Source organism: Phallusia mammillata, chromosome 3, assembly GCF_965637545.1.
Source record: "Phallusia mammillata chromosome 3, kaPhaMamm4.hap1.1, whole genome shotgun sequence".
NCBI classification, from domain to species: domain Eukaryota; kingdom Metazoa; phylum Chordata; class Ascidiacea; order Phlebobranchia; family Ascidiidae; genus Phallusia; species Phallusia mammillata.
Window position 1 is genome coordinate 2443859 of NC_137254.1, and position 25592 is coordinate 2469450.

The window sequence follows — 25592 nt, forward strand, 5'->3', positions numbered from 1 at the left end:
GAAGAATCTGGTTATCTCTGTAAATCTATCTGTTTAGCTAACATCAGATTTAAATATTGTAGTGTGTTATTTTTTATTGCGGAGTATATACACAGAATGTTTGAGAGTTGAGAACCACTGCATTAGCGGAATGGGCTGAAATTTTGTACTACTTTTAATTGAGTCATTGTGGCTTCATATTTGTTTACTTCGTGTGTCGAATGGTAAGCCCATAATCGTTTTTGTTGTAGTTTTGACGAAACAGCAAAGCATTTGTTTACATGTATTAGCGTCCTAATTTCGGAGCAGCATAACAAGTGATGCCAACCCTAACTATCATAATGCGAAAATACCGAAAGGTTTCGCGTACCACCGGTTAGGAACTACTGGAGTAAATGATTAACCATACAAAAAAACAAACAACTGAAAACAAAAATATTTACAAACACCACTTGCACAAATTAAAGCAAATCCCTTCCTTCAAAATTTATAATACTTAAGTTAGAAATATTAGAATTTCCTTTATTTGTTTTGGTTGGTAAAAACAAATTGAGCAACAAAGTATAGACCACAAGTGGTGAATTGAATGTAAAAGCGCTACAGCTGCACCTTCACTATACAGTGTTAAAGTGGTTCTCGCATTAGGAGAAGGCGTTGGCAATCAATAGTCTTTACCAGGTAGTCATCATTCGCTTGAAAAAAAAACAGAGTGATTGAGACCATATTATAACCCAAGGTTGTTATGTGACTATGTTATTTTAAATGTAGTATTGTTTGTAGAATATAAAACAATAACATGTTGACCCAAATTAAAGAGAAACCTCATCGATGTGAAGTTTGTGAAAAATGTTTTGCCCAAAGTGGAGATTTGAAAAAACACAGGTTGATTCACACGAATGAGAAACCTCATCGATGTGATGTTTGTGAAAAAACTTTTGCCCAAAGAGGAGATTTAAAAAAACACAGGTTGATTCACACAAATGAGAAACCTTATCGATGTGCTGCTTGTGAAAAAAGATTTCGCCGACATGGACATTTAAGAAGTCACATGTTGACACACACTAAGGAGAAACCTTATCGATGTAATGTTTGTGAAAAAACTTCTGCCCGAAGAGGAGATTTGAAAAAACACATGTTGATTCACACTAATGAAAGACCTTATCAATGCAATATTTGTGAAAAAAGATTTAACCGGAGCAGTGAGTTAAAAACACACATGTTGACACACACCAAAGAAAAACCTTATCGATGTGATGTTTGTGAAAAAAGTTTTGCTCAAAGTGGAGTTTTGAATAGACACATGTTGATTCACACAAATGAAAGACCTTATCAATGCAATATTTGTGAAAAAAGATTTAACCGGGGCAGTGAGTTAAAAACACACATGTCGACACACACTAAAGAAAAACCCCATAAATGTTACGTTTGTGAAAAACGTTTTGCTCAAAGTAGAGTTTTGAATAGACACATGTTGATTCACACCAGAGAAAAACCTTATCAATGTGATGTTTGTGCGAATAGGTTTATACAGACTGGACACTTGAAAATACACATGTTGATCCACACCAAAGAAAAACCCCATCGATGTGATGTTTGTGAAAAAAGTTTTGCTCAAAGTGGAGTTTTGAATAGACACATGTTGATTCACACCAAAGAAAAACCTCATCAATGTGATGTTTGTAAAAAAAGTTTTGCTCAAAGTGGAGATTTGAATAAACACATGTTGATTCACACCAAAGAAAAACCTTATCGATGTGATGTTTGTGAAAAACGGTTTAAGCTGAGTGGTCATTTAAAAAGACACATTTGGACACATACCAATCAGATGCCGTAACGATGTGATATTTGTAAAAAACGCTTTGCCGCAAGTGGAAGTTTAAAAAGTCACATCACGACACACAATAAAGACAAACTCTATCGATGTAATACATCTACAGCAGGGGTGTCCAAACTTTTTTAGTGGGGGCCAATTTTTGCTAGATGAAGACGCCCGCAGGCCAATTTTTCCAAGGTGAAGTCGCCCGCGGGCCAACGATTTTTCAAAAATTGAACACAAATATACGCGATTTAAGGAATTTGTGGGATTTTGTTGCGTCAGCACGCTGTACACTTTGCATATACCGTTAAACAAAGTTCCATGGAAGGCTTTTGCGTGAAGTCGCAAGTCGCCAAACCCCAAAAACGTTTTTGCGAAACAATTTGAAAAACAGCCGCGGGCCACGTGAAATGTCGCCGGGGGCCGCATTTGGCCCGCGGGCCGCACTTTGGACACCCCTGATCTACAGGTTTCGCAGAAGTTAAAATTTGAAATGAACACATTATGATACACACTTGAGAACAATCAAACTAGTGTAAGATTTTGAATTATGTATGCTGGCAATGAAATAAGTTTAATTTGTTGCAATAGGATATTTGTTAACGCTCATCACGAAACTGATGAACACAATGTAAAATGTCAATTGTGTTGTAAACAAATTTTCTTTTACGGATTTTCAACGTGAATGCTAGCTAGTCTGAATAAGATGTCTCTTACTTAAAGCTACTAAAAAACACACAATTGCATGAATGCAAAGTAGCAGAGATACGTCGTCAATAGGCATTGTGACATCATTAACCTAAATGCGCCACTTTGTTCCATACTGAACGACAGGCTTTCCTATGTGTGGCAATATCCTAAACCACATAGAATACAAACACGTTCTAAAGGCAAAGTTCGCAGCTGCACAATCGATTACTATCTGAGTTGTTTTATGTACGCATAATAAATGGTAATAGCAGCCCAGTTAAGTTACAGTGGCGAGGTCAAGCTTGTGTATTGGTTAGTTAGTTTCGTTAGTGCGATTTCGTTGGTCTGCTTTGCTGCTTGGATACTTTTCCAATGGCCTGTAATATTGGAGTAGAGAAAGAAAAAACGTTTTTTAACCAAAACTGTCAAATGAAGCAACTGACGCAAAATCAACGTTGTTCAAAGATAGATTTTTCACAAAAATTTGAGCATAAAACTTGGTGCTTGTAAATTGCAAGTTAAATGTTCAGTCTAATTCACCTTATGTCGTTGCACTTACTTTACTTTTAACCCATTCTACGGATGAAAAACTAGTACCTATTTAAAGTTTGCAACGGCCCATTATTGTGGATACAAAATTGACCCACGAGGGGTTATCGCATAACAGTGCGCTGGGCAACTTATACAGACTTTGGATGTGATGTTTCAACATAGAATACTTTACCAAAGGAAAAATCCAAACACACATGTTAACTCACACTAAAATATTCTGCAAGATATTTGGGAAAAAAACATTTCCCCAACATGGATATTTAAAAGCACACTTACTGATTTACACTGAAGAAAAACCCATGCTTGTTGCTTTTGCAGTTAAAACATTTTGTTGAAATGTTTTTTAACTCTAAAATTATATGTTGTTTAACAGCAAATTGAATTGTTTGTTTACATAACAATAGCACAAAATAACTCATTGTTAATAGTCATTTGGTGTGCAGAAGTGGGATCAAACTATGTGACATTTTCCCATTTTTGTTGTGATGGTTTGTTGAATAATTAATCACAAAATCAGTTTTGAAACACCACCAGCTGCCTGTTCTCTTAGTTTCTAAATCCATGGAAGCTAGCTAATCTGGCCATTCGGCGAATTGCTTCCTGCAATACGAGAACGTGGTAAAGCCGTAAGTCGCAGCTGCACAACCTAAATCACTTCGTGTGCGTGCAACCCCAGTTAAGGTTTACACTAGCGAGGATAATCTAGTGTATCATGTTAGTTCAGGGGTGGGCAAACTACGGCCGCATGCGGCTCGCCAAAGGAGTTTATGCGGCCCGCCAAATGTTTCCGAGTAACGCTGAATAGTACTATGAGCACAGGCGCAGAGTTTCAAAAATACCGGGGGTGCGACTTGCCGATACCAATGCCATATGCAGTATCTGTACCCATTCGATACTTTGGAACTAAACACAGATACTTTTCACGTGCTTTAGCCTGTTGTTTCTGCCACGTTATTATGCAAATCGTCACTTGACACAATTTCTTCGTTCGATAAAAGTAAAAGCGATGCACGTTTTCAGAAACAGCCCACTTTGCACTGTTGACGCCCAAACTTTGGTCACTTTGGATCATGTTTAGGTCGTTGCAGTACTTTTTGTTTAATGTTTGCACTCGGACTTTATTAACAAAAAAACGTGGTTCAGCCTTCGTTGCAACAAACGCTTGTTTTTTTGAAACAATTACAATTGTAGCGTATTTGCATAAAGCTGAAAATATACTATGTAATAATTTTGCGCAGAGGTGCACAACCTGCTGCCGCAATATATTTTGCTAAATATTTTGATTTTTAAACTGCTAAAACAGATTTCGTGAGACTGGAAAAAAGATTAGCAGTCTATTAACCATATGTGCCAGGCTTTTTATTAGAGATGTACCGAATATTCGGTTTGCCGAATTTATTCGGCCGAATCAGTCATTTTTGCAAAGATTCGGTTTCGGCCGAATAATTTGTTGCGATTCGGCCGAAACCGAATCTTTTACGAACATAAATTTAAAGCGTTAAACGTGTCTTCTCTGCTTATTAAGGTGCCACGCAATCTTTCAGAAGCCCAAACATAACGAAAATTGCGTTAATTTTTATCTTTTTCAACACATTGTCGTTTTTCCCAATGTAGTCAAAAAAAGTATTTCATTGGGAGGTTGCCAATCATGCTTGAGGCAATTTTAAACCCCACAGAACTGAAATGAGGACGAAACACAACTATTCTGCGCTATAGCTGTCTGGTAGATAAACATTTTTTATTGTTAAACGCATAGCGTACGACTTCGCGTGACGTCATCAAAGATTCGGTTGATTCGGCCGAATTTATTCGGCAAAACCGCCGAATATTCGGTTTCGGCCGAATCGAAATTTAGCCGGTTCGGTACATCACTACTTTTTATCCGCTTATTATGTGCAAACAGTGCAAAAAAAGGCACTGCAATCGTCAAAATACAGTTTATGACGTCATAAACAGTTAGCTCCGTTCAGCTAAATTTATGCACAAGTTAGAAATTGTTAATTAGAGCATTTTAGGCGACTTTAAATGGTATATATATGATACAAACCTTATTCTTTGCATCAGTTGTTTTAAAACAAAACAACCAGCAAGCAATTGGCGGTCGTTGGTGAAATACTATGCGGCCCGGTAAGACTATAAACTTTCGAATGCGGCCCTTGCGCTGAAAAGTTTGCCCACCCCTGTGTAAGTTAATTTTGAAAGAACGAAATAGTTTTGTGGTCTGTTAAGTTGAGTTAGATTCAGTAAAGTAAAAATGTTTTTAAGGGCGTTAAGGACTTATTGTTAAACCTGGTTTGAATTTCCACAAAGGTTTGGACTTGATTTTGGTCCCTTGGAAACTGGGATTTATAATAATTATTGGCTTAATGCATGTATCAGTTTGTTTTGAATAGACGGACTTTAACTACAAGTTAACTCACTTTAATTGTTGAGCGTATATTGGTTTTAGTTTATAGTTGTAATCTTAAGGCTTTACTTGTCTTGACGTGACATCGACCGTTTCACCCACAGATAAGAACTTTTTAACTGAAAATATATTTTCTGGTATATTCACGCGAAAATAATTACTTTTACTCGGCTACATTCTTACGTTATCATTTGTTTGGCCCAATTTGTGACCAATATAAACAACGCTTGTAATCGGACACGCTGGAAAAGAAAATTGTAGCACAGCTGACTGACACATTGCCAAGCCATTTGATTTCGGTTAGCTTAAAACGTTACTCGAGTATTAGGATTGCACACAGTTAAACGCATCAGTTAATTGCAAAGTATCACAGAACTACATGTTGTACCTTTATTTTTTCATGCAGTATTCTTGTTGTTTCGTCTGTGCCAGTTAATTGTAAAGTATTACAAAACTAGAGGTTGTACCTTTTTTCAGGTAGTATTCTTGTTTCATTGTGCCAGTAAACCTTTTCATTAATCTTTTAAGTGTGATGTTGTTTGTGTAATAATATTTGCAATAAGCGGACATTTTGAAAACACACATGTCGACACAAACCCATGAGAAACCTCGTCGATGTGATGTTTGTGAAAAAAGGGTTAGTCAACTTGGAAATTTAAAAAAGCACATGTTGACACACACCAAAGAAAAACCTCATCGATGTGATGTTTGTGAGAAAAGATTCGGCCGACATGGAACTTTGAAAATTCACATGTTGACTCACACCAAAGAGAAACCTCATCAATGCGAGGTTTGTAATAGAAAATTTGCCCTAAGTGGTCAATTGAAAACACACATGCTGATTCACACCAAAGTAAAATCCTACAGATGTGATGTCTGTGACAAAAGTTTGCTAGAAGTGAACATTTGAAACTTCACATGATGACACACACAAAGGAGAAACCTCATCAATGCGAGGTTTGTGAAAAAAGCTTTACCCAAAGTGGAGCTTTGAAAACACACATGTTGACGCACACCAAAGTAAAATCCCATCGATGTGATGTTTGTGATAAAAGATTTTCTGGAAGTGGACATTTAAAAATACACATGTTGACACACACAAATGAAAAACCCCATCAGTGTAATGTTTGTGAAAAAAGATTCAGTGTCCGTGGAAATTTGAAAAAACACATGTTGATTCACACTAATGATAAACCACATCGTTGTGATATTTGTGAAAAACAAATTCGTCAAAACGGAAATTTAAAAAGACACATGTTAACACACACCAATGAGAAACCCTATGGATGTGATGTTTGTAAAAAAAGATTTCGCGAAGCTGGAACTTTGAAAACACACATGTTGACACACACCAAAGAAAAACCTCATGAATGTTATATTTGTAAGAAAAGATTTACCCAACGAGGAGCTTGGAAACAACACATGTTGATTCACACCAATACCAGACCCCATCCATGCAATGTTTGTGAAAAACGCTTCAGCGAAAGTGGTAGTTTGAAAAGACACATGTTGATACACACCAATGAAAAACCTTATCGATGTGATGTTTGTGAAAAAAGATTTCGCCAAGTTGGACATTTGAAAAAACACATGTTGACACACACAACTGAGAAACTCCCTTGATATTGGTGAGAAGATTTTAAACAGACAAATCTTGACACACACCAATGGGTTGTTTACTGAAAAACATTTGTTTAAGGTGGATATTTGAAAACCCACATGCTGATCCACATTAAACAAACTCTACATTGATGTTACACGGTTACGTCATTTTAACTTGGTTACGGAAATAGCCACGTTATGTCATACATGTCAGGATTTCGCAGTTGTTGTAATAATTCGGTAAAGCGCTCTTATCTTTAAATAGAATGGACTTTAAAATCGCATTCTTGCATGCTTGTCAGTCTTTGCTTTGCACGCGATGACTTTAGCTGACCAACTAAAATGAATGTTATAACCTTCAGGCGTCAGCGTTTGTGCCACTCTCTTTTTGTCATTTCTCTTTACGTAACGCTTGTTTCTCTTACTTTAATGCATGTTTCTTTATGTTTTGGGCATTTTGGATGATGGGTAAATTCTTACTTGTTTTTTTGTGTGAACAAAACGTTGTGTGGTTCGTCTGTACAAATTCACGCAACCGTCTATGTTCAAAATTGAAGATTTGTTTTCTAACGGGCGAAAAGAACACACTGACAAATAATAGTTTCAACGAAAAATCATTATCTCTTGCTGTGTGCTCTTGGGTCAAACTGGTAAATTGCTTCCTGCAACACGAGAACGTGCAAAAGTCGTATGTCGCAGCTGCACAACCGATTCCTGTCTAAATTATTTTGTGTACGAACGGCTGATCACAGTAGCCCAGTGGAGGGTTTTTCAGTAGCTAGCTAAATCTAGTGTGTATGTTAGTTCGATAAGACGAATTCGTTTGTTTACTATGTTACAGGAAAATGACATATCATGTGCAGCAAATAAAGCAAGCGACGCGAAACTTTTCCACAAAGATTTGGGCTTAAAAGTTGGTACTTCTTATCCTAGTGCTTAGTTAAAAAATTGCAAACTTAATGTTACTTTAAGCATATGTTTCAGCCTAAACCATTTTAAAACATTGCGCTTTCGTTACTTTAGGGTTTGTTGTTTATCTTAAGGTGTTGGAATTGTTTAATACCACAAAAATTTAAGTACATATATTTTGCAATGACACTTCTTCAAAAGAATAAATGTATCGCAGCAGTGACTTCCACCGCTTACTGCACAAATAATAACTTTCAAATTAATAAAACTTATTTACTTGTTGCAGCATATAAGTTTATGAGCAAAAATAAATTGGCTATGTAGCAAAGCAAATTGATGCCGATTAGCTTATAGGTTCTTTTGAGAATTAGGTATTTAAGTCTAATAAGTGTTTTGTGTATGCTACTTGGCACAGAAACAGAAAGCCTAGTACAGAACGAGAGCTCTGCAAAAGTCAGATTTATGTATTGTGTTAAAATGTATGGGTTGTTTTTGGGATTGAATGCAATTTGGAGCATGGTTGCGTTAAGATTTCGCACGATTACGAACTTTCTAAGATGATCACAGATTTTTTTACTACTAGACCTGACTTGCCGTTTGCAGAATATGACCTGGTTTTGGCAGTTAATTGTCAAGCGTTGTTGTTTGAAATACTTATTGTTCAACTCGAAAACTTTATATTACTATAATAGACATGAAGCTGCTACACAGTGGCGTAGGAGCATAAGCTGCCGCCCCTGGCTTTCGTTGAAAATGCCGCCCTAAATAGACTGAGCAAATTTTGAAATAGTTTCATGTTCAAGCAATCTTTAAAAAAAAAAAAACATTTAAAAATAAATAAAACGAAAACATTTTCCTAAGCAACCGAATAACGTCTGACACTGAGAAATCTGTTTAACTGTCTCTGCGTTGAACCAGGCACAAGCGCAAAAGGTTAGCCACGTCATTTTAGGTGCTGTTGGTGGTTGTCTTTCGTATGACGATTTAAAACAGTCTCTTTTAAAGGCCTTTGGCACTAATCCTGTCACTAAGGTGTATGAGCCGATTCATGATGTGACTTTGGAAAGTAAGCGCCCTAGTGCCTATAGTTTGAAGGTTCCTCAGGGCGATAACCAAGATTTTAGTGCAGACGCGGAAAAGTTGTTGGAAAAGTCGTTTTTTGCACCTGATGTTTCTTTGGAAACCTGTTTCCATAATTAGAGTTATACTTGAACAATAAGAGTGATCGTCGTTAAGTATGTTGCCTGCCAGAGGGCCAGATACTGCTCAATCAATTGATTCTAAGCTTAAAAGTTTTAAAGCAGTTATCACCTCTAGCAACAGGTACATAAAAAGCTGCATAAAAACAGTAATAGATGAAGTCAAGATGCCGTTTCTTGAGAAGTGCTTGAAAACTAAAGTGCTTCTTCCTTCAAATTACAAAAAGGGAATAGATTTCGATCTGCTTCTTATACAGCAAACACGAAAAATCAAGGCACAACTGATGAAGTCTAACAGTATCTCAGTTGCGGCTAACAAGATGTGGCAAAACTTATCACCTAACGTTGCCGCAGCACTTCCCACCTCACACAGGTTCTTAAGCGAAAATACACTAAGAAGATCAAGTGGCTTACTCACAAACAAGCTGCATTGCGCAACAATCTGCAGCCCATGAAAGACACCAAAGCCAGCAAAAAGAAGGTAAAAAATCGAAAAGACAAAATAAGATATTAGAAAAGGAAAATTCAGAGAAACCGCGAGAAGCAATTACGAAAAGCGGAGGCTGTTGTCTTAAACAAATCAAATTTTACTTTAAACGATGACTCCAAACTACTTCTCCTTCGTGGGTTAAATTTTGTCCCCACGGCACGTTGGAACGACTACACGGAGGAAGCGGAATGGCTCAACCTTGTCTCGCATATCAGACGAATCGAATGGGCTGACATATTTAACAATAAAGATAACACCTTGAAACTATCAGTCCCTGACAAATTAAAGATACCAAAGCATTCGAGACCAAAACCGGACGACCTGTCTGAAAAAACTCTTGCCTACACGGAACTGATCGAGGCTAAAGTCCGCAACCTAAAACCTTCCATAAACGAAACCTACAAACGAAGAAATAACCTGCCACCCCAACTTCGATCAAGTCTTAGAAGTCTACAAAACGCGGTACTGAACCGAGAGATTGTCATATGCAAATCCAACAAAGATGGAAAAACTATAATCGTAAACTATTCTGACTATGACAGGATTATCGAAAAAGAACTGGAACAATTCCAAAATTTGAACACAAGTTCCGTGACTCCTGAAAACATTACCAAAACCATTACTGACGAGTGCGATCGATTCGTCATTAGTTTGTTTTATCTCGGAATAATAACCGAAGAACTTCTCTTCCATACGATTGGAGTTAAAAAAACTGATTGTCGCTTCCACAAAACACCCGGACCTACTGCCAAACATTTTGGCAACAAAAGACCAGCCTACGTCTATCCGCTCTTCAAAACACATAAACTTACTCCGGATCGATTACTTTCATGCAAGATTGAGGAAATTCCTGTACGGATGGTTAATTCAGCAGGCAACACATTCTGCTCCCGTAGTACAGCAATGCTGGAACATTTATTAAGACCCATTAGCCTAAAGTACTGTCACAGTATCGTGGATGAATACTGTGGGGACAGCCGGCAATACTTGCTTGATCTGGAAACGTGGAAAACTTGCGCAGTTAAGAAGGGTATCATCAAAGGTGACGAAATGTACATTGTCGCAGCAGACGTGATTGGGCTTTACCCAAACGTTAACAGAAAACTGGTGAAGGAGTCACTAGCACACGCACTCCAGCGCCATTCCGGATTAAATGCTGATGGGCGCAAGTGTCTGCTAGATTTTACACTTTTTACAATGGATGCGATAACTGTACAATACAAAAACAACCTATACCGACAGAAAAACGGCATCGTCACTGGGGACAATCATTCTGTGTCAATAGCCAATATCGCTATGCATTTTGTCCTAGAATCGATTTCCCCTATACTGCAAAAGGCGCAACTGTTTCGGAGATATATCGACGACATCATCTGGTTTTCCATAGGGGCTAAGGCAACCAACAACATACAATCGGCTTTAGCAACTGCCTTTCGAGACGTTGGACTCCATCTTACGTTTCGTGTACTGGACCCTAAGGAGAGGGAGGGAAAGCTGGAATTTTTAGACGTCCTGCACGTCCACTCCAATGCAGCGACTTTGGGTTTTTTTACTAGTGACCACATCAAAGACACAGCGGCAAATAGATGCTTCCTTCACGGCGCATCGCACCACCCTTCCCATATTTTCCGTGCCATCATTCTGAGAGAAGCATCGCGAATCCGACGGCTTAATGAATGCGACGAGCATTTTCTAGAAAGCCTGGCGCGACTGGAAATTAAATGTGCCAACTCGTCGTTCCCAAAGAATATCATTGAAACCTGCATTAGTACTGCAAAAGGATGGACTGAAAGATTCCCAACCTCTGCTAATGCGGATAAACATATTATTCCTTGGGCAACTGCTTTTCCACATTTCATAAAGCTTTCTTCAAAGGAAAAGGCGTTAAAACCCCAAGCTAGAGTAGTATTTAAAAAACCACTCACATTGGGAAACATTCTTATTAATTACAGACGCCTGGCGCACAATGTGGACAATTACAACGGATTATCGGCTCCTTGTGGAAAATGTGTATTATGTGGTCACTATGGCAACCACAAGTCTATGGTGACAGAACAACGTAGCCTAAGAACTCAGCACGGACGGAACATATGGCTAAAGCAGTCTCTCACTTGCAAGAATTACGGGATTTATGTGGCAACCTGTCTGCTCTGCAGCAGCCAATATGTCGGCCAAACCAAAAACAAATTCTGTAGACGTTGGACGGGCCATCGTACGACCTGGAATTCCTTCCAATTAGACAGCTCCAACCAACACAGCGACAATGCGTCACTAAGCCAGCATTACGCATTCAAGCACGCCATAGCGTATTAAAAAAAACCGGACCTCGCTGAATGTTTCAAAGTAACGTTTGTTGAGTGTCCTGATGCCGTCCTGTTGAACCAGGCTGAAGCCAAATGGCTAAAATTAACCGGCGCTACCATCAACATTCAGCGCATGATACTCTCTAAAATCAGATAGTCAGTTTATTGGTTGCCTCGTATGTCGCTTTTTTGTATTTTGTTTTTGTTGTTTCTTCTGTTTTCGTTTCGTTGCGCCCTCCTTTACCTCTTATCTCCGATTGTGCCAGTGCGACTACTAGGCGCGTTTCATCCGCGTCTCTGATAAGACTTGATCGTTGCGCGGGTTTGGGCGTCATTGCTTGCCAGACCCATACGCGCACAGTTAGCGCTTCTCCACCTGTGTAGTGGTTTAGGTGTTGGTTTTTTAGCCTGTTGATGTTTTATCTTCATTTTATTGTTTGTTTTTTCTTGCTTTTACAGAACTGACGATGTCAATAGGCGAAATATATATTCTTAACCAGCGTTATCGACTGATTCTGTTTCTTTGGAAACCTGTTTCCATAATTAGAGTTATACTTGAACAATAACAGTGATCGTCGTTAAGTATGTTGCCTGCCAGAGGGTCAGATACTGCTCAATCAATTGATTCTCAACTCAAATGAGCTTGATTACCTAAACAATTACCTTGCCTCGACGGCAGCGCGAAATTATAATAATCCCTCAGCGATTAGCCTGTAAGATCAATTAGGCAAACACTTTCCTTTTTAAAAGACTCGACTTGACTCGAGTCTCAGTTGTGAAGAGACTCGACTTAACTTGGACCCGTCTTAGTAGAGACTCGACTCGGACTCGTTATTTAACCAACAAAACGGAAATAATGTATAACCTGTTCAGTTGACTTCAACCAAACAACAGCAGCAATTTACTGTGCGATGCGAAGTTATTACTGCTTAATTTTAACGTAACGAAGTCGCTGCCACATTTTGCTAAACTTTCTTACGCTGGCATTAAGTGTTGTACTTATTGCTTGGGTTTTAAGGTAATCGAATGCAGTACATGCCAAGGCCAAGTATTCGCTTTTAAGCGCTTATATTACTGAACAAACGCTCTAGTCTAGCGCATGCGGTAAAATATGAATTTTTGGTTTTCAAAAACTACTTTGAACAGGATGACGTTCTTTTCCACACTGTTTAATGAGTGTCAATTAATGTGTCTCATTAAAGTTGATCCTACTCTAAGAAAGGGACGTTGATGGGATTTGTTTATTGTAATTAAGCGGTGTCCGTTTTAAGTTTAAAAAGGCGCGATGAACCATTCAAATGCTGGATTAACTATCTAAACCTTTTTGCAAAAACTTTTTGTGACTTGCCTTGACTCGAACTGCTAATGACTTGACTTGACTTGAGACTCGAACCGCTAATGACTCGGCTCGACTTGAGACTTGAACCACTTGTGACTCGGACCCCTACTGACTTGACTTGACTTGAGACTCGACTGATAGGACTCGTTACCCAACCCTCCTCTATAGTGTCTACATAAACATTAGTGTAAACATTTTTCGCGTACAATCTTGCATTGAGTTTCCAGACATTTTAAAAAAAACTGTTGGATTCTCATGAAATCAGCGGTTCGAATCATCATCACATCAACATCATGACATTACCACACACAGCGTGATGTTTAAACATCAACAAATCAAGCAAGTCAAACGGACTCAAAAACAATTTCAACTCGAACCACATTTCATTTTGGAGCAAGAAGCGCCAGAAACAAATCAAGAAACATGAACAATGACAGCTCTAAATTGGAAAACATCACCCCGAAAAATCTGTTCCGGAAAACATTTTACGGAGCGGGGAGTGATATGTATCGGACTTTGGATTTCATGGATCAACTTTGGACTTTAAATTCAAACATTGTGTCACATGCAATATTAGTTATGTATTTTTTTTTGTTTTGTTGCAATGTCTTAAACGACCTTTCGCACATAAGTGTTTGCAACGTCTTAAACAACTTTTCACACGTAAGTGTTTGCAACTACGACGGAACATAATAAGCATTTCGCGTGTACGTGTTATAACTAATCTCGTGACCCGATCACTATATAAACGAGCATTTTTAAAACCTCAATGACACATACGGACAGATACAGTAAGATAATAACCCAGTGCTGTTTGGTAATCGTGTTATACGTTCAACCGCTTGCAGCGCTGTTGCTATGTTTCGTCAAAATATAAACTTGTAAATATTAACTATAAGCTTGGCGTCATTTAGACTTGATTTATTCAGCGATATGTTTGTTTAGTCAGATTAGGAGTGTTTTCCATTGTCTACCTTTTCCATAGGTCAGTACACTTCCAAATTTCTGCTTTCCAAAAATAGTGACTCAGCAGTTTTATGATTACGACCTGCTGGTATTTTACCTCTAACTTACTGTTTGCAAGTGCAACTTACGGCATAATATTTTTGTGTTCATTCTGATAAAACTGTAACAACATGTAACCTATTTGTTGGTCGACACTTTGTGCATTTTTGTTTGCCTGTTCAAGCGTTTCGTTCTACTATTTTTACAATGAAAGGTTCGCCACACAGAACGGGTCACATGCACCAAAGAAACTGAACACATATTTGATGTTTAAAGGTTTCAAAGCATGGACCAGCAAAAGCTTCAGCAGAAATGGCATTAGAACAGGACCGTAAATTCACGATAACCACTACATGCAGGATTCAACTCGTCGCTGATCGCCTGCTTTGATTTCAAACGAGTGAGTCGAATTGCTTCCTGTAATTGGGGGACGTGCAAAAGTGGTGGGTTGCAGCTGCGTTACTGATTACTCAGTTAAGGAATTTCCAATAGCGACGGAAAGCTAGTGGGCAGGTTGATTAATTTCTGTTCTGGACGATTTTGTTATGTTTATAACGCACAGGTTTAGCAGTTTAGTTTGTTGAGGTTGTGTGCACAACCTAAATAAAGTTTGCAAAATGTAAATGAAGCAAGCTTGACGTAAATTAATACTGCACATCGGTAATTTTGCACGAAGATTTGATGTGAAACTTTTACTCTAATGTGTAATCGTACCTGACCCACATACTTGTTGCTGCACACGAATACTAAAATTAATTTATTCGTGATTCTTTTATCAAATGACCTTGGTAGGTTAAATAAAGTAAGCAAATTTTCACAATACTACATACGATTTTGAAAGTGTTATTTTGTCTCATCTTTGATCAACTTGTTTGTTGCAAGTGATCAACTTGTTTGTTGCACATATTAAGTACTTTAAGAACCATTTTTTGCCAGTGGTATATGCCAAACCAGTTGTTTGTCCCAGTTTCTGACCAATACAAATAACGATTGCAATCGGACATGCAGGAAAATGAAATGGTTGCACAGCTGACTGCCACATTGCGAAGCCAGTTGATTTCGGTTAGCTTAAAACATTACTCGAGTATAAAGATTCCAGACAGTTAAAGGCACGAGATAATTGAAAGAATTATCAAACTAAAGGTTGTAACTTTCATATTTAATTCATGTAGTATTCTTGTCGTTTTATTGTGCCAGGTGGATCACTTTGTTTAAAACATTTGCAAAAAGTGGACATTTAAAAACACCCATGGTGACACAAACCAAAGAGAAACTACATCGATGTGATGTTTGTAAAAAAATATTTATTCGTCGAAGAAATTTGAATAGACACATGTTGACACACACCAAAGAAAAACCTTATCGATGTGATGTTTGTGAAAAAAGATTTAGCATCAGGGGAAATTTGAAAACACACGTGTTGACACACACCAAAGAAAAACCTTATCGTTGTGATGTTTGTGAAAAAAGATTTCGCTATGTTGGGACTTTAAAAGCACATATACTGACACACACCAAAGAGAAACCACATCAATGTGTTGTTTGTAAAAAGAGATTTAGTCGGGGTGGAAGTTTAAAAAGTCACATGTTGACACACACCAATGAGAAACCCCATTGCTGCATTGTTTGCTATAAACGCTTCAGCAAAAGTGGAAATTTGAAAAGACACATGTTAACACACACCAAAGAAACACCTTATCGATGTAATGTTTGTGGAAAAAGGTTTCGCCGAAAAGGAGATTTGAAAAAACACATGATGACTCACACAAAAAAGAAAACCCATCATTGTAATCTTTGTCATTAAGAATTTGCCCACTTGGAATATTTGCAAAAAAAAACACATGCTGACTCTCACTAAAGCAGGGGTTCTTAAACTTTTTCGGTCGTGCCCCACTTGACACTATTTATTTATTCTCACGCCCCCCTAGAAAAGGTTAGCATTGATGATGCTTGTCTTGTTTTTTCAAAAACAACATACATCGTAGGTCCGCTTTAAGCTGCTGTCAAGTTAGTTCCAATCGTCGGAGAAAGTCACTTAAACACTGATAAGTTGCGAAATAGAAGGCTTTTGCTAACGCACAGAGCCACGTTGCCAGTATTCTTGTAAACTACGCATATGTCGCCCAGAAATTTTTGGTGCGCTGAAAGTCATGACTATCTCTGATGCGAAATTGCGAACAAATAAAATTGCACAGCCGACTATATGGCACAGAAGTCACCAAACTACGGCCCACGAGGTCATTTCTTCCAACCCCATTTTTTGGTTTGCCAAATCGTAGTGATAATTTTGTTACATTCAAAAATTAATCCACTCCTTACGATAGTTTACTGTCACGACATGTAGAATTAATATTACCTAATTTCATAGAATCGCAACGCCCAGGTTATTACGTCACAGACAAGACAAAACGTGTTAATTGTGCGAAAACAATTGCCTTATTTTGTTACTAGGGACGTAATATACAAGCATTGCATGTAAGTGAAGACTTAGTATACAATTTAACAGATTTTAAATGGATTATTAGTTATTAGAACGACCATATCTTTGCGCCCCTATAGAAATCGCCTCGTGGGTTAAGTTTGGAAAGACGGCGCTAGGGTACGTAAACTATGGGGCCCGCGCGAATCATTATTAAACTTGTCCGGCCCGCAATGAAAAAAGTTTAGTTAGTACAAGTGTCCATTTATGGACATCCAAGCGTTTACTTTGATTTCCAAACAATAAGCTCGAAATCAACGCCGACATAACTCCTACGCATTTAATTACAATTTTTTGCAAGTGAAAATTTTGCTGCCAGATTGTCCTGCGCCCCCCTTGCGAACCCTTCACGCCCCCCAGTTTAAGAACCCCTGCTCTAGAGAAAGAAAAACTCTATCATTGTGATGTTTGTGAAAAACAATTGTCCAAGGTAAAGGTTTGAAAATTCACTTGTTGAAAGACACAAAAGGAGAATATCATTAAGGTGTTGTTAATGAAATAAGACTCAAACATATGTTGACCTACAGAAAAGAGTAACTTATATCCCGTTTCCATGGCCGTTGATCCGATCGGACTTTTTCGCTATTTCAATCCGATCGGACGCAATAAGGAATGACTCAGCATTTTTTTCAGTTGTTTCGCGGACCTCCTAGCGAGGAGGTCCGACCGTGGAAACGGGATATTAGTCGATGTGATTATTGAAAAAAAAATGAAATATTTAACCATAAAAAACGTTTCATCAAATATTTAACCATAAAAAAACGTTTTAAAGCAAATTTGAACCCCAAAAATTTGCGCGCCCGTATGTGCGCCTATACATTAGTTGTTTTCTTGGTATTTGCGCGTAACGTAAGGGTATGTGCATAAAAATTATTTTGTCAACTGTAATTATCAGCTAGTTAGAAAAATCTTCATACGTGATAATTTCTAGGTAGGCTTTTTACAAAACGATGTGCAAAACAGGGAGTCGAAGCGCTTGTCATACGGGTTCAGGCTCGGTTCGGGTTCACTTCGTTTTGTTTTTAAGGGTTCGGTTCAGGTTTTCAAAAAAGTCTATTTTCGGGTTCGGATTTTGTTCCGGTTTGGGCAAATTATCCGTTCCGAACCGGTTTGCGGTTTTTAAACCGGTTCAAATTTTCATTTATTTCAATTTAATTCTACCCATCATCTGCCTGGCCTTATCAAACTCCAAAAGAATTTGGACCATGCATTGTCATTTTTGACACGCCCTATAAGTAGTATCTCGGGTATTCTTTAGTGCGCTGTTTTGAAAACAATCACAAAATATAAACCCGCTGCATTTTTTACGGGTTCAGTTCCGCTTCGGGTCCAACACCAAACAAAATATGAGGTTCAACTCCGGTTAGGGTTTTTAGAAAATCTTAACTAGCGGTTCGGGTTTAATGTAACTAACCGCTCAAACCGGTTCGCGGGTTCGGGTTCAGTTCTGGTTCGACGCCCTGGTGTAAAATGCCTCAATTTATGAGTGTTTAAAACATGTAATTGAGTGAATGATGTTGAAACAGTGTGCAACGAGGGTACGCTATTCGCCTGAAGTTTAATTATTGATCGCATTGTTATGTTTTGTCTGCTTGTAAAATATATATCAGAAAAAAAAACTGCGACGCATTTAGAGTTTAAAACGGCCTATTCTTGGTATACTTGTCTTTGTACAAATATTTAATACTTGTTTGTGAAAAAGGATTCTGCACCAAGACAGTTCAATAAAAGCATGTTTACTCACACTACAGAGAAACTCCAATGATACAATATTTGCGATGAAAACGTTATTGACTTACACTAAAGAAAATATTTTTTTTTGCTTTGTCGGTAAGAACAGGATGTTGAACCTTTTGTTAAGTTCAAAATTATGCTTTTTTAACAGCGATCTTATTTGAATTGTTTGTTAATTTTAAAACAGCACTAAACAAAATAACACAATGTGAATCGCCATATGGTGTGCGGAAGTGGGATCAACCTTTGTTGCATGTTTCCATTTCTGTTGTTTGGTGACTACTTGTTCATGAAATCAATTTTGAAATGACACCAGTTGCCCGTTCTCTGAGTTTCTAACTTCGTGGGAGCGAGCTAATCTGGCCATGCGTCGAATTGCTTCCTGTAATACGAGAACGTGGTAAAACCGCAAGTCGCAGCTGCACAACCCGTTAATGTCTACATTACTTCGTTAACGCACAACAACTGAACTTTGTAGCCCAGTTAAGGTTAACAGTGGCGAGGGAAAGCTAGTGTGTATATTAGTTAGAGTTGGAAGAACGAATTCGTTTGTCCATGTTTAGAACACGCCGTTTCAATCATTTTACCAGTAGTCTGTTATGTTAGGTTAGATTCGGAAAAGTAAGAATGCCTTTAAGGGCGTTGCGTAATTGCGGTTTGAAACAAACCAGCGACGCAGAATTATTATTAAACCTGGTTCGGATTTCTACAAAGGTTTGGACTGATGTGTTGACACTTGAAAACACTGATATATAATATTTATTTACTTGGGGCATCTATACATTTGTTTTGAATAGAAGGATGTCTAGTTTGACTACCGAGCCATATGTTAAATCACTTTAACTGTGGCGTGTTTATTTAATTCATCTGTTCTAATCAAGACCCAATCTCGTGAAGTGCAATGATTTGTCTTCAATAGAACAAATGTATTGCAGACGTGACATCGACCGCTTCACACACACATAGGAACTTTATAACAGAAAAAATGTTTTCTGACATTATTCCGCAAAAATAGTCACCTTTGCTCGGTAACCTTTATTCTTTAAATTAATTCGATACTGATAAACGATTCGGTTATTTTTCCAGTGCCACTGAAATAGGGTCCGGTCAGATCAGTTGTTTGACCCAGTTTGTGACCAATATAAATGAATCTTGTAATCGATGACGCTATAGGAAATTGTTGCACAGCTGTCTACCGCATTGCGAAGCCACGATTCCGGATAGCTTAAAACAGTACTCGAGTATTAGGATTGTAGATAGTTACACACAAAAGTTAATTGCAACGAATTACAAAACTGAAGGTTGTAAATTTAATATTCTTGTCAGGTAGTTTTCTTGTTGTTTCCAGTCGACTCACACTGAACATAAACTTTATGAATGTGATTATAAGTGGAAATTTAAAAACACACATGTTGACACAAACCAATGAGAAACCTCATCGGTGTGATGTTTGTGAAAAAAGATTTTGCAAAGTTGGGGCTTTGAAAACTCACATGATGACACATACCAAAGAGAAACCACACCAATGTGTTGTTTGTGAAAAGAGATTTAGTCGGCGTGGAAATTTAAAAACACACATGATGACTCACACCAAAGAGAAGCCACATCAATGTGTTGTTTGTAAAAAGAGATTTAGTCAGCGTGGAAGTTTAAAAAGCCACATGTTGACTCACACCAAAGAGAAACTTCATCGCTGCATTGTTTGCGAAAAACGCTTCGGCGATAGTGGAAGTTTGAAAAGACACATGTTGATACACACCAAAGAAAAACCTTATCGATGTGATGTTTGTGAAAAAAGATTTAGCAGAAGTGGAGATTTAAAACCACACTTGATGACACACACCAATGAGAAACCACATAGATGTCATGTTTGTGAAAAAAGATTTAACCGAGGTGGTTACTTAAAAACACACATGTTGACACACACCAATCAGAAACCTTTTCGATGTGATGTTTGTGAAAAATGCTTTAACCAAAGTAGTCATTTGAAAAGGCACATGTTGACACACACCAAAGAAAAACCCCATCGATGTGATGTTTGCGAAAAACGCTTCAGCAGAAGTGGAAACTTGAAAACTCACATGATGACTCACACCAAAGAGAAACCACATCAATGTGTTGTTTGTGAAAAGAGATTTAGTCAGCGTGGAAGTTTAAAAAGCCACATGTTGACACACACCAAAGAGAAACCTCATGGCTGCATTGTTTGCGCAAAACGCTTGACACACATGTTGACACACACCAAAGAAAAACTCTATCGATGTGATGTTTGTGAAAAAAAGATTTAGCTTAAGTGGAAATTTAAAAACGCACATGTTGACACACACCAAAGAAAAACCTCATCGATGTGATGTTTGTGAAAAAAGGTTTAACCAAAGTAGTCATTTAAAAAGGCACATGTTGACACACACTAAAGAAAAACTATAAATGTGATGTTTGTGAAAAACGCTTCACTGAAAGTGGACATTTAAATGTCACATTACGACACAAAACAATCAAGAAATTTTTTATCGATGACACGAGTAGGGGCTTAACAAAAGTGAAAAATTGACATAAACACATGATGATACACACTGTAGAAAAACAAGAGAAATAATATCAAATGTTAAACCATGTTTGTCACCAATTAATGTTATTCGTTGTTTAAACCTGATGAACAATACAACACATCGATAAATCAAAAATGGCTTGGTGCATTTCTTATAACTTTGCAGTGTTTTTTTTAGATTACTTCTTTCGAGAGCTTGCCAAAGCGACATGTAGGGTAAATTATGGGTTCCCTTCCCTGAAGGGGACACATTTTGATTTTACTCGATTTGTTTGTTGTTGTTGTTTTTCTTTTTTTCTTTCCTGAATTTTGTCTATCTCTTTTGTCATGAAATCTTTGGTGGATTTAAATGAAACTTTCACAGATGGTAGATATAGTTATGCAGATGTGCCATCTGCTTTGTGTGATTTGATAACTCCAGTATTTACCCCGCTAGCCACGAAAATGTTTTTGTATGTTGCTGCGCACCACAAACGAAAACTTTCTGTGGTAGGTTATAGAACATATGGTAGTTGTGTTTGCAAATTATTGGTTAGAAGGTTTAATTAGAGACTGCACACTGCCAATTTAGCGACGACATAAATGGAGCGAAATCTTTGCCGATACGCAACAGATCAAACTAAAACTTTGTAGAAATATTTGAATTCATTATTCCCATTTTTAGGTATTTTAATCTGACAGTTATTAAAGTTTATTTGTGTTTTGACAATAAAAATGTTCTCTGCAAGTATTAAGATCGTTTCCGCTTGAACGCGACCAGTAAGATTTCAGCGTTTATAAATAAATAACAAATAGCACCAATGGACATTTGAAAACACGCTTGTGTGCTGTTTGTAAAACTGTGTAACGCATTTAGATTCTTGGAAATGTGGCATTTTAAAGTTTATTTTGCAAATAGGTAAAAGTTTATAACAATGCCATAAAACAGGGGTGCCCAACCTTTCTTGAATCAAGATCAACTTTAGAGGTAGTCCAACTCTCGAGATCTACCATTCCAATACAAATTAGAAATATAATGCAAGATCATATGCTTATTACTAAAGGGTTACTTGCATTTTTCCGAGCCTTGTTTTACGTTGTTCTTACAGTGCTTTGAACTCCATTTGTAAATTTGATCCAATACTCAGCTTTAAAATACAATATTGCGAAAAACATTTCCTCTGGGCGGCGCCGAAGGCTCACTCATTCCATGACGTCAAAATTTTCGGGGAAACTACCTCCGTACCAATTAAGTATAGTGTCAGGACATATACTTAATTGGTACTGTGACGTCACAGTGGAAACGGTAACACAATATATTAAAATGTAAATAACGTTACCGCTGACGTCATGGAAAAATACTGGAGGTAATGGTAACGCACTGTTGCGAAGCTACATGCCGTTACCGAGAGTATGACGTAACAATGGTATATAAACATATTATTATTTAAAATTTGTCATTCAGGATGACTTTGCCAAGGGAAAATGGGGTCCAAATGCTCTTCGGAGACATTGTGCCCAGATTCTCAGAGTGGTACAAGACTCAACTCAGGCAGGCAGGGGTGTTTATGGACAGATTCGATGAAGGCTGTGATGCAACGGTCGCTTACTTACGATCTTTGGATGATACAGGGGAGATTGAGGTACTTAGAGAAAGAGGTAGAGACCTTGAGGATGAAACGACAGTCCAAGCAGTCGTAAATAAGAAATTTAAGCAAATAGGTCAACAAATACGAAGAAGAGTAACTCAGGAACAAGCAGACGAACTTAGAACAGCAATTCACACACTGGAAAATGCAGAAAGACCAGTAGATCGAATAGGGGGAGGTGGTGGGGGTGGAGGAAGTAGTATTATGGGCACATTACTAGGTTCTCTAGCACAAGTAATAGGATCCTTTGCAGGAACATTAGTAGGTAGTAGACTTGATGCTGCAAGAAAAGGTATATCATGGGGAAAACAAATGATTCAAGATGCTGGAGCCGAATTTATGACAAGTGCAGCGGGATCCCTAGGAGACTTATCAGTACAACAACTAGAACAATTAATGAATGAAGTAGACGCGGAATATCCGGGAACTAAAAAGAACTGGGAAAGAATCAGACAAATCTATAAAAGAAAGCAAGCGGTCAAACAAGCAACTCAATCAGAGCAGACAGGTGATGAGGAAGGACCTACCCAAAAACGTAGAAAATCAAGTACTAATCAATCTGAGACAGAACAGGAACCAAGTGAGACTAACGAAACTGAACAAGGAAACTCAGACGGAGAAGAACCCTCACCAAAACGACAAAGAACAGAAGAAACAGAAGAAAACGAACCTGCAGATAGAAACGTTAACGAAAGTGATACAGATAACATGGAAGCTGATACTACTGCAGACGAAATGGGGGAGACTGGTGTACATAGGAGCACAACTGGTGGATCTGGTAGCGGTGGGCCTGGAATACTGGAACATAAAGTAGTTGCAAATAGTCTTAGTTCTGGATACAATAGCATTACCCAGAAAATTTATCAACGAGATCATATGGCAATAAAATCATACCAATGGGTACAACCAGAAGGTGCATCAACACCAGTAGCAGAACCAGGACCTTGGAGAGACTCATACGGGAGTGGACAAATATACAAATGTCCCATTCACGACTTCGGTTTGAAATTACCAACAGCATCTACAGATAGAGCAGGAAGAACTAAAATGATGCCGTGGCAAGATTACAATCCATTGCAATACTTCCAATACTTCAGAGTAAGATCAGTCAACATGAAATTGCTACATCCGGGACAATTCACAGCACCAGGATCAGCAAGCCATTTGCCGATAATCAGACTCAATATATGGCAAAATAAACATCAGACGAACGCAGGAGTACCAGGAATAAGACATTGGGATTCAACACCACAGCAATCAATGACCTTACTAACAGAGCCAGGAGCGATGAGCCATAGACTTGGAATACATGGCTTCAATGTAAAGATACAGCAGAAACAGTCACATCATGTAGACGTAGGAGAAGACGGCAGTGCAGGGCAAACATCTGAGCTTATGCAGATAGATAATAATAATATGCCGTGGTATAGAACAGAAGACTATAGTAAATGGTGTAGTTGTGAGGTAATGTTAAATTTGGAGGTATTTAGACACACAGTGCCTAATGAAACACTTACAAGTCCAACAGGTATGACATTTAACTTTCCAGTTGAATATACCTGGATATTAGACTTTAAAACTCCAAAACCGTATATTCGTAAGTGATGTATGTATATGTATATATGTGTAAATAAAAAAATTTAATCAGTTATTAACAACTGTCATTATGTTTACAGCTAGGAGGGTATATAACCCTAAGTTAACATTAGCAGACATAGAAAATTATTTTGCTGAAAATGTCGAATGCACGACGTGGGGAGTTTGTTCAACAAACCTTAAAAAGGAAAGGATCAGGAGAAGAGCTTTTCGCATCTGGAAAGAAAGCGAAGCAGATTTAGGAAACGAGAAGAGTGTCTACGACAATGTAAATTTCATCTCAGACACACGATCGCGCGTATGGGCCTTTACGACCAAGAGCAAGGAGAACGCAATGATTCCGTTTGGTGGGGGTACGATATGGATCGGGCCCTTCGAAATGGAGAGTGGCCATCCTGGAGCAGCCCATGGGCTTATTACATCATTAGAGCCAGGGAGGTCCAGAGAAAGCAGCAGTTTATGGAGAAAGGGTGGAGTGAGTAAGATTCTCCAACATATGGATATCAAAACAGAATATCTACAGTCAGTTAAAAATAAAGTAGAGTATGTGAATTACATGTGGAAACAGCAGAAAGATGAACTACCACAATCACTAAAAAATTGGATACAACACTGGGGTGAAAAAGGATCTAGCTATAGCAATGAAGATCAATACATTTTAAATGGTTACAAAAAGTTCGGAAGCAAGCCTACAAAAAATGAATGGTCCAAATATCTAACTGATAAATTTGGGTTAGGATATTCGCAAATCAAGATTAACAGAAGTTATGTGAGCTGGCCAAAAACATCTAGAAACAATCTTCAAAATATACTGGGCAGATTGAAACGACGTCAAGCAAAGCCAATGTCAGGACAAGTAGCTATGAAGGTCTTTAACGATATTCTCAACAACATTAAAATAGGCAAGACAGACGATTCTATCTTAAACAGAGATGAGGTTGAATTAGCACTTATTTATGCAGCACTCGAAGGTAGAACCGAGGACATAGAACTAAGCAAGCACCTACTAATGGAAGGAGACGCTGGAGCAGGCAAAACAACACTTGTAAAAATATTTTTTCCCGACAACATCGCATCCACAATGCCGAATGATGCTAAAGGTGTAGGTCAAATGGAGATGGCAACAGGTCATAGGGTTCTTAAAGTAGATGACGCCAGTGATGCCTTCTGGCAAAATTCAGAAATTCTCAGTGCAATATACACAATGCACCAAAATAGCTGGGAGGCCAAGATACATTCAAGCAAACAAAAGAACGCAGCAACTATGGCAGTCATAACTTCAATAACATTCATAACTTAGCCAGAATTTCAGAAGT

The 25592-nt window shown here is 38.1% G+C and overlaps 2 protein-coding genes and 1 pseudogene across 2 annotated transcripts; 2 read left to right on the top strand and 1 right to left on the bottom strand.

The window, feature by feature from the left end:
* Window positions 1-25592, bottom strand: part of LOC145218176 (uncharacterized) — a 280341-nt pseudogene that overhangs the window by 178258 nt on the left and 76491 nt on the right.
* LOC145217996 (uncharacterized) lies at window positions 966-7067 on the top strand. The gene is made up of 2 exons (XM_080085397.1): window positions 966-1809; window positions 6341-7067. Exons 1-2 carry the CDS (start codon window positions 1028-1030, stop codon window positions 7065-7067), a joined length of 1509 nt encoding a protein of 502 aa, XP_079941523.1. The 5' UTR covers window positions 966-1027.
* LOC145217695 (uncharacterized) lies at window positions 19867-21123 on the top strand. Its single transcript, XM_080085034.1, has one exon. The coding sequence runs from the start codon at window positions 19878-19880 to the stop codon at window positions 20790-20792; it is 915 nt and encodes a 304-aa protein (XP_079941160.1). The 5' UTR covers window positions 19867-19877; the 3' UTR covers window positions 20793-21123.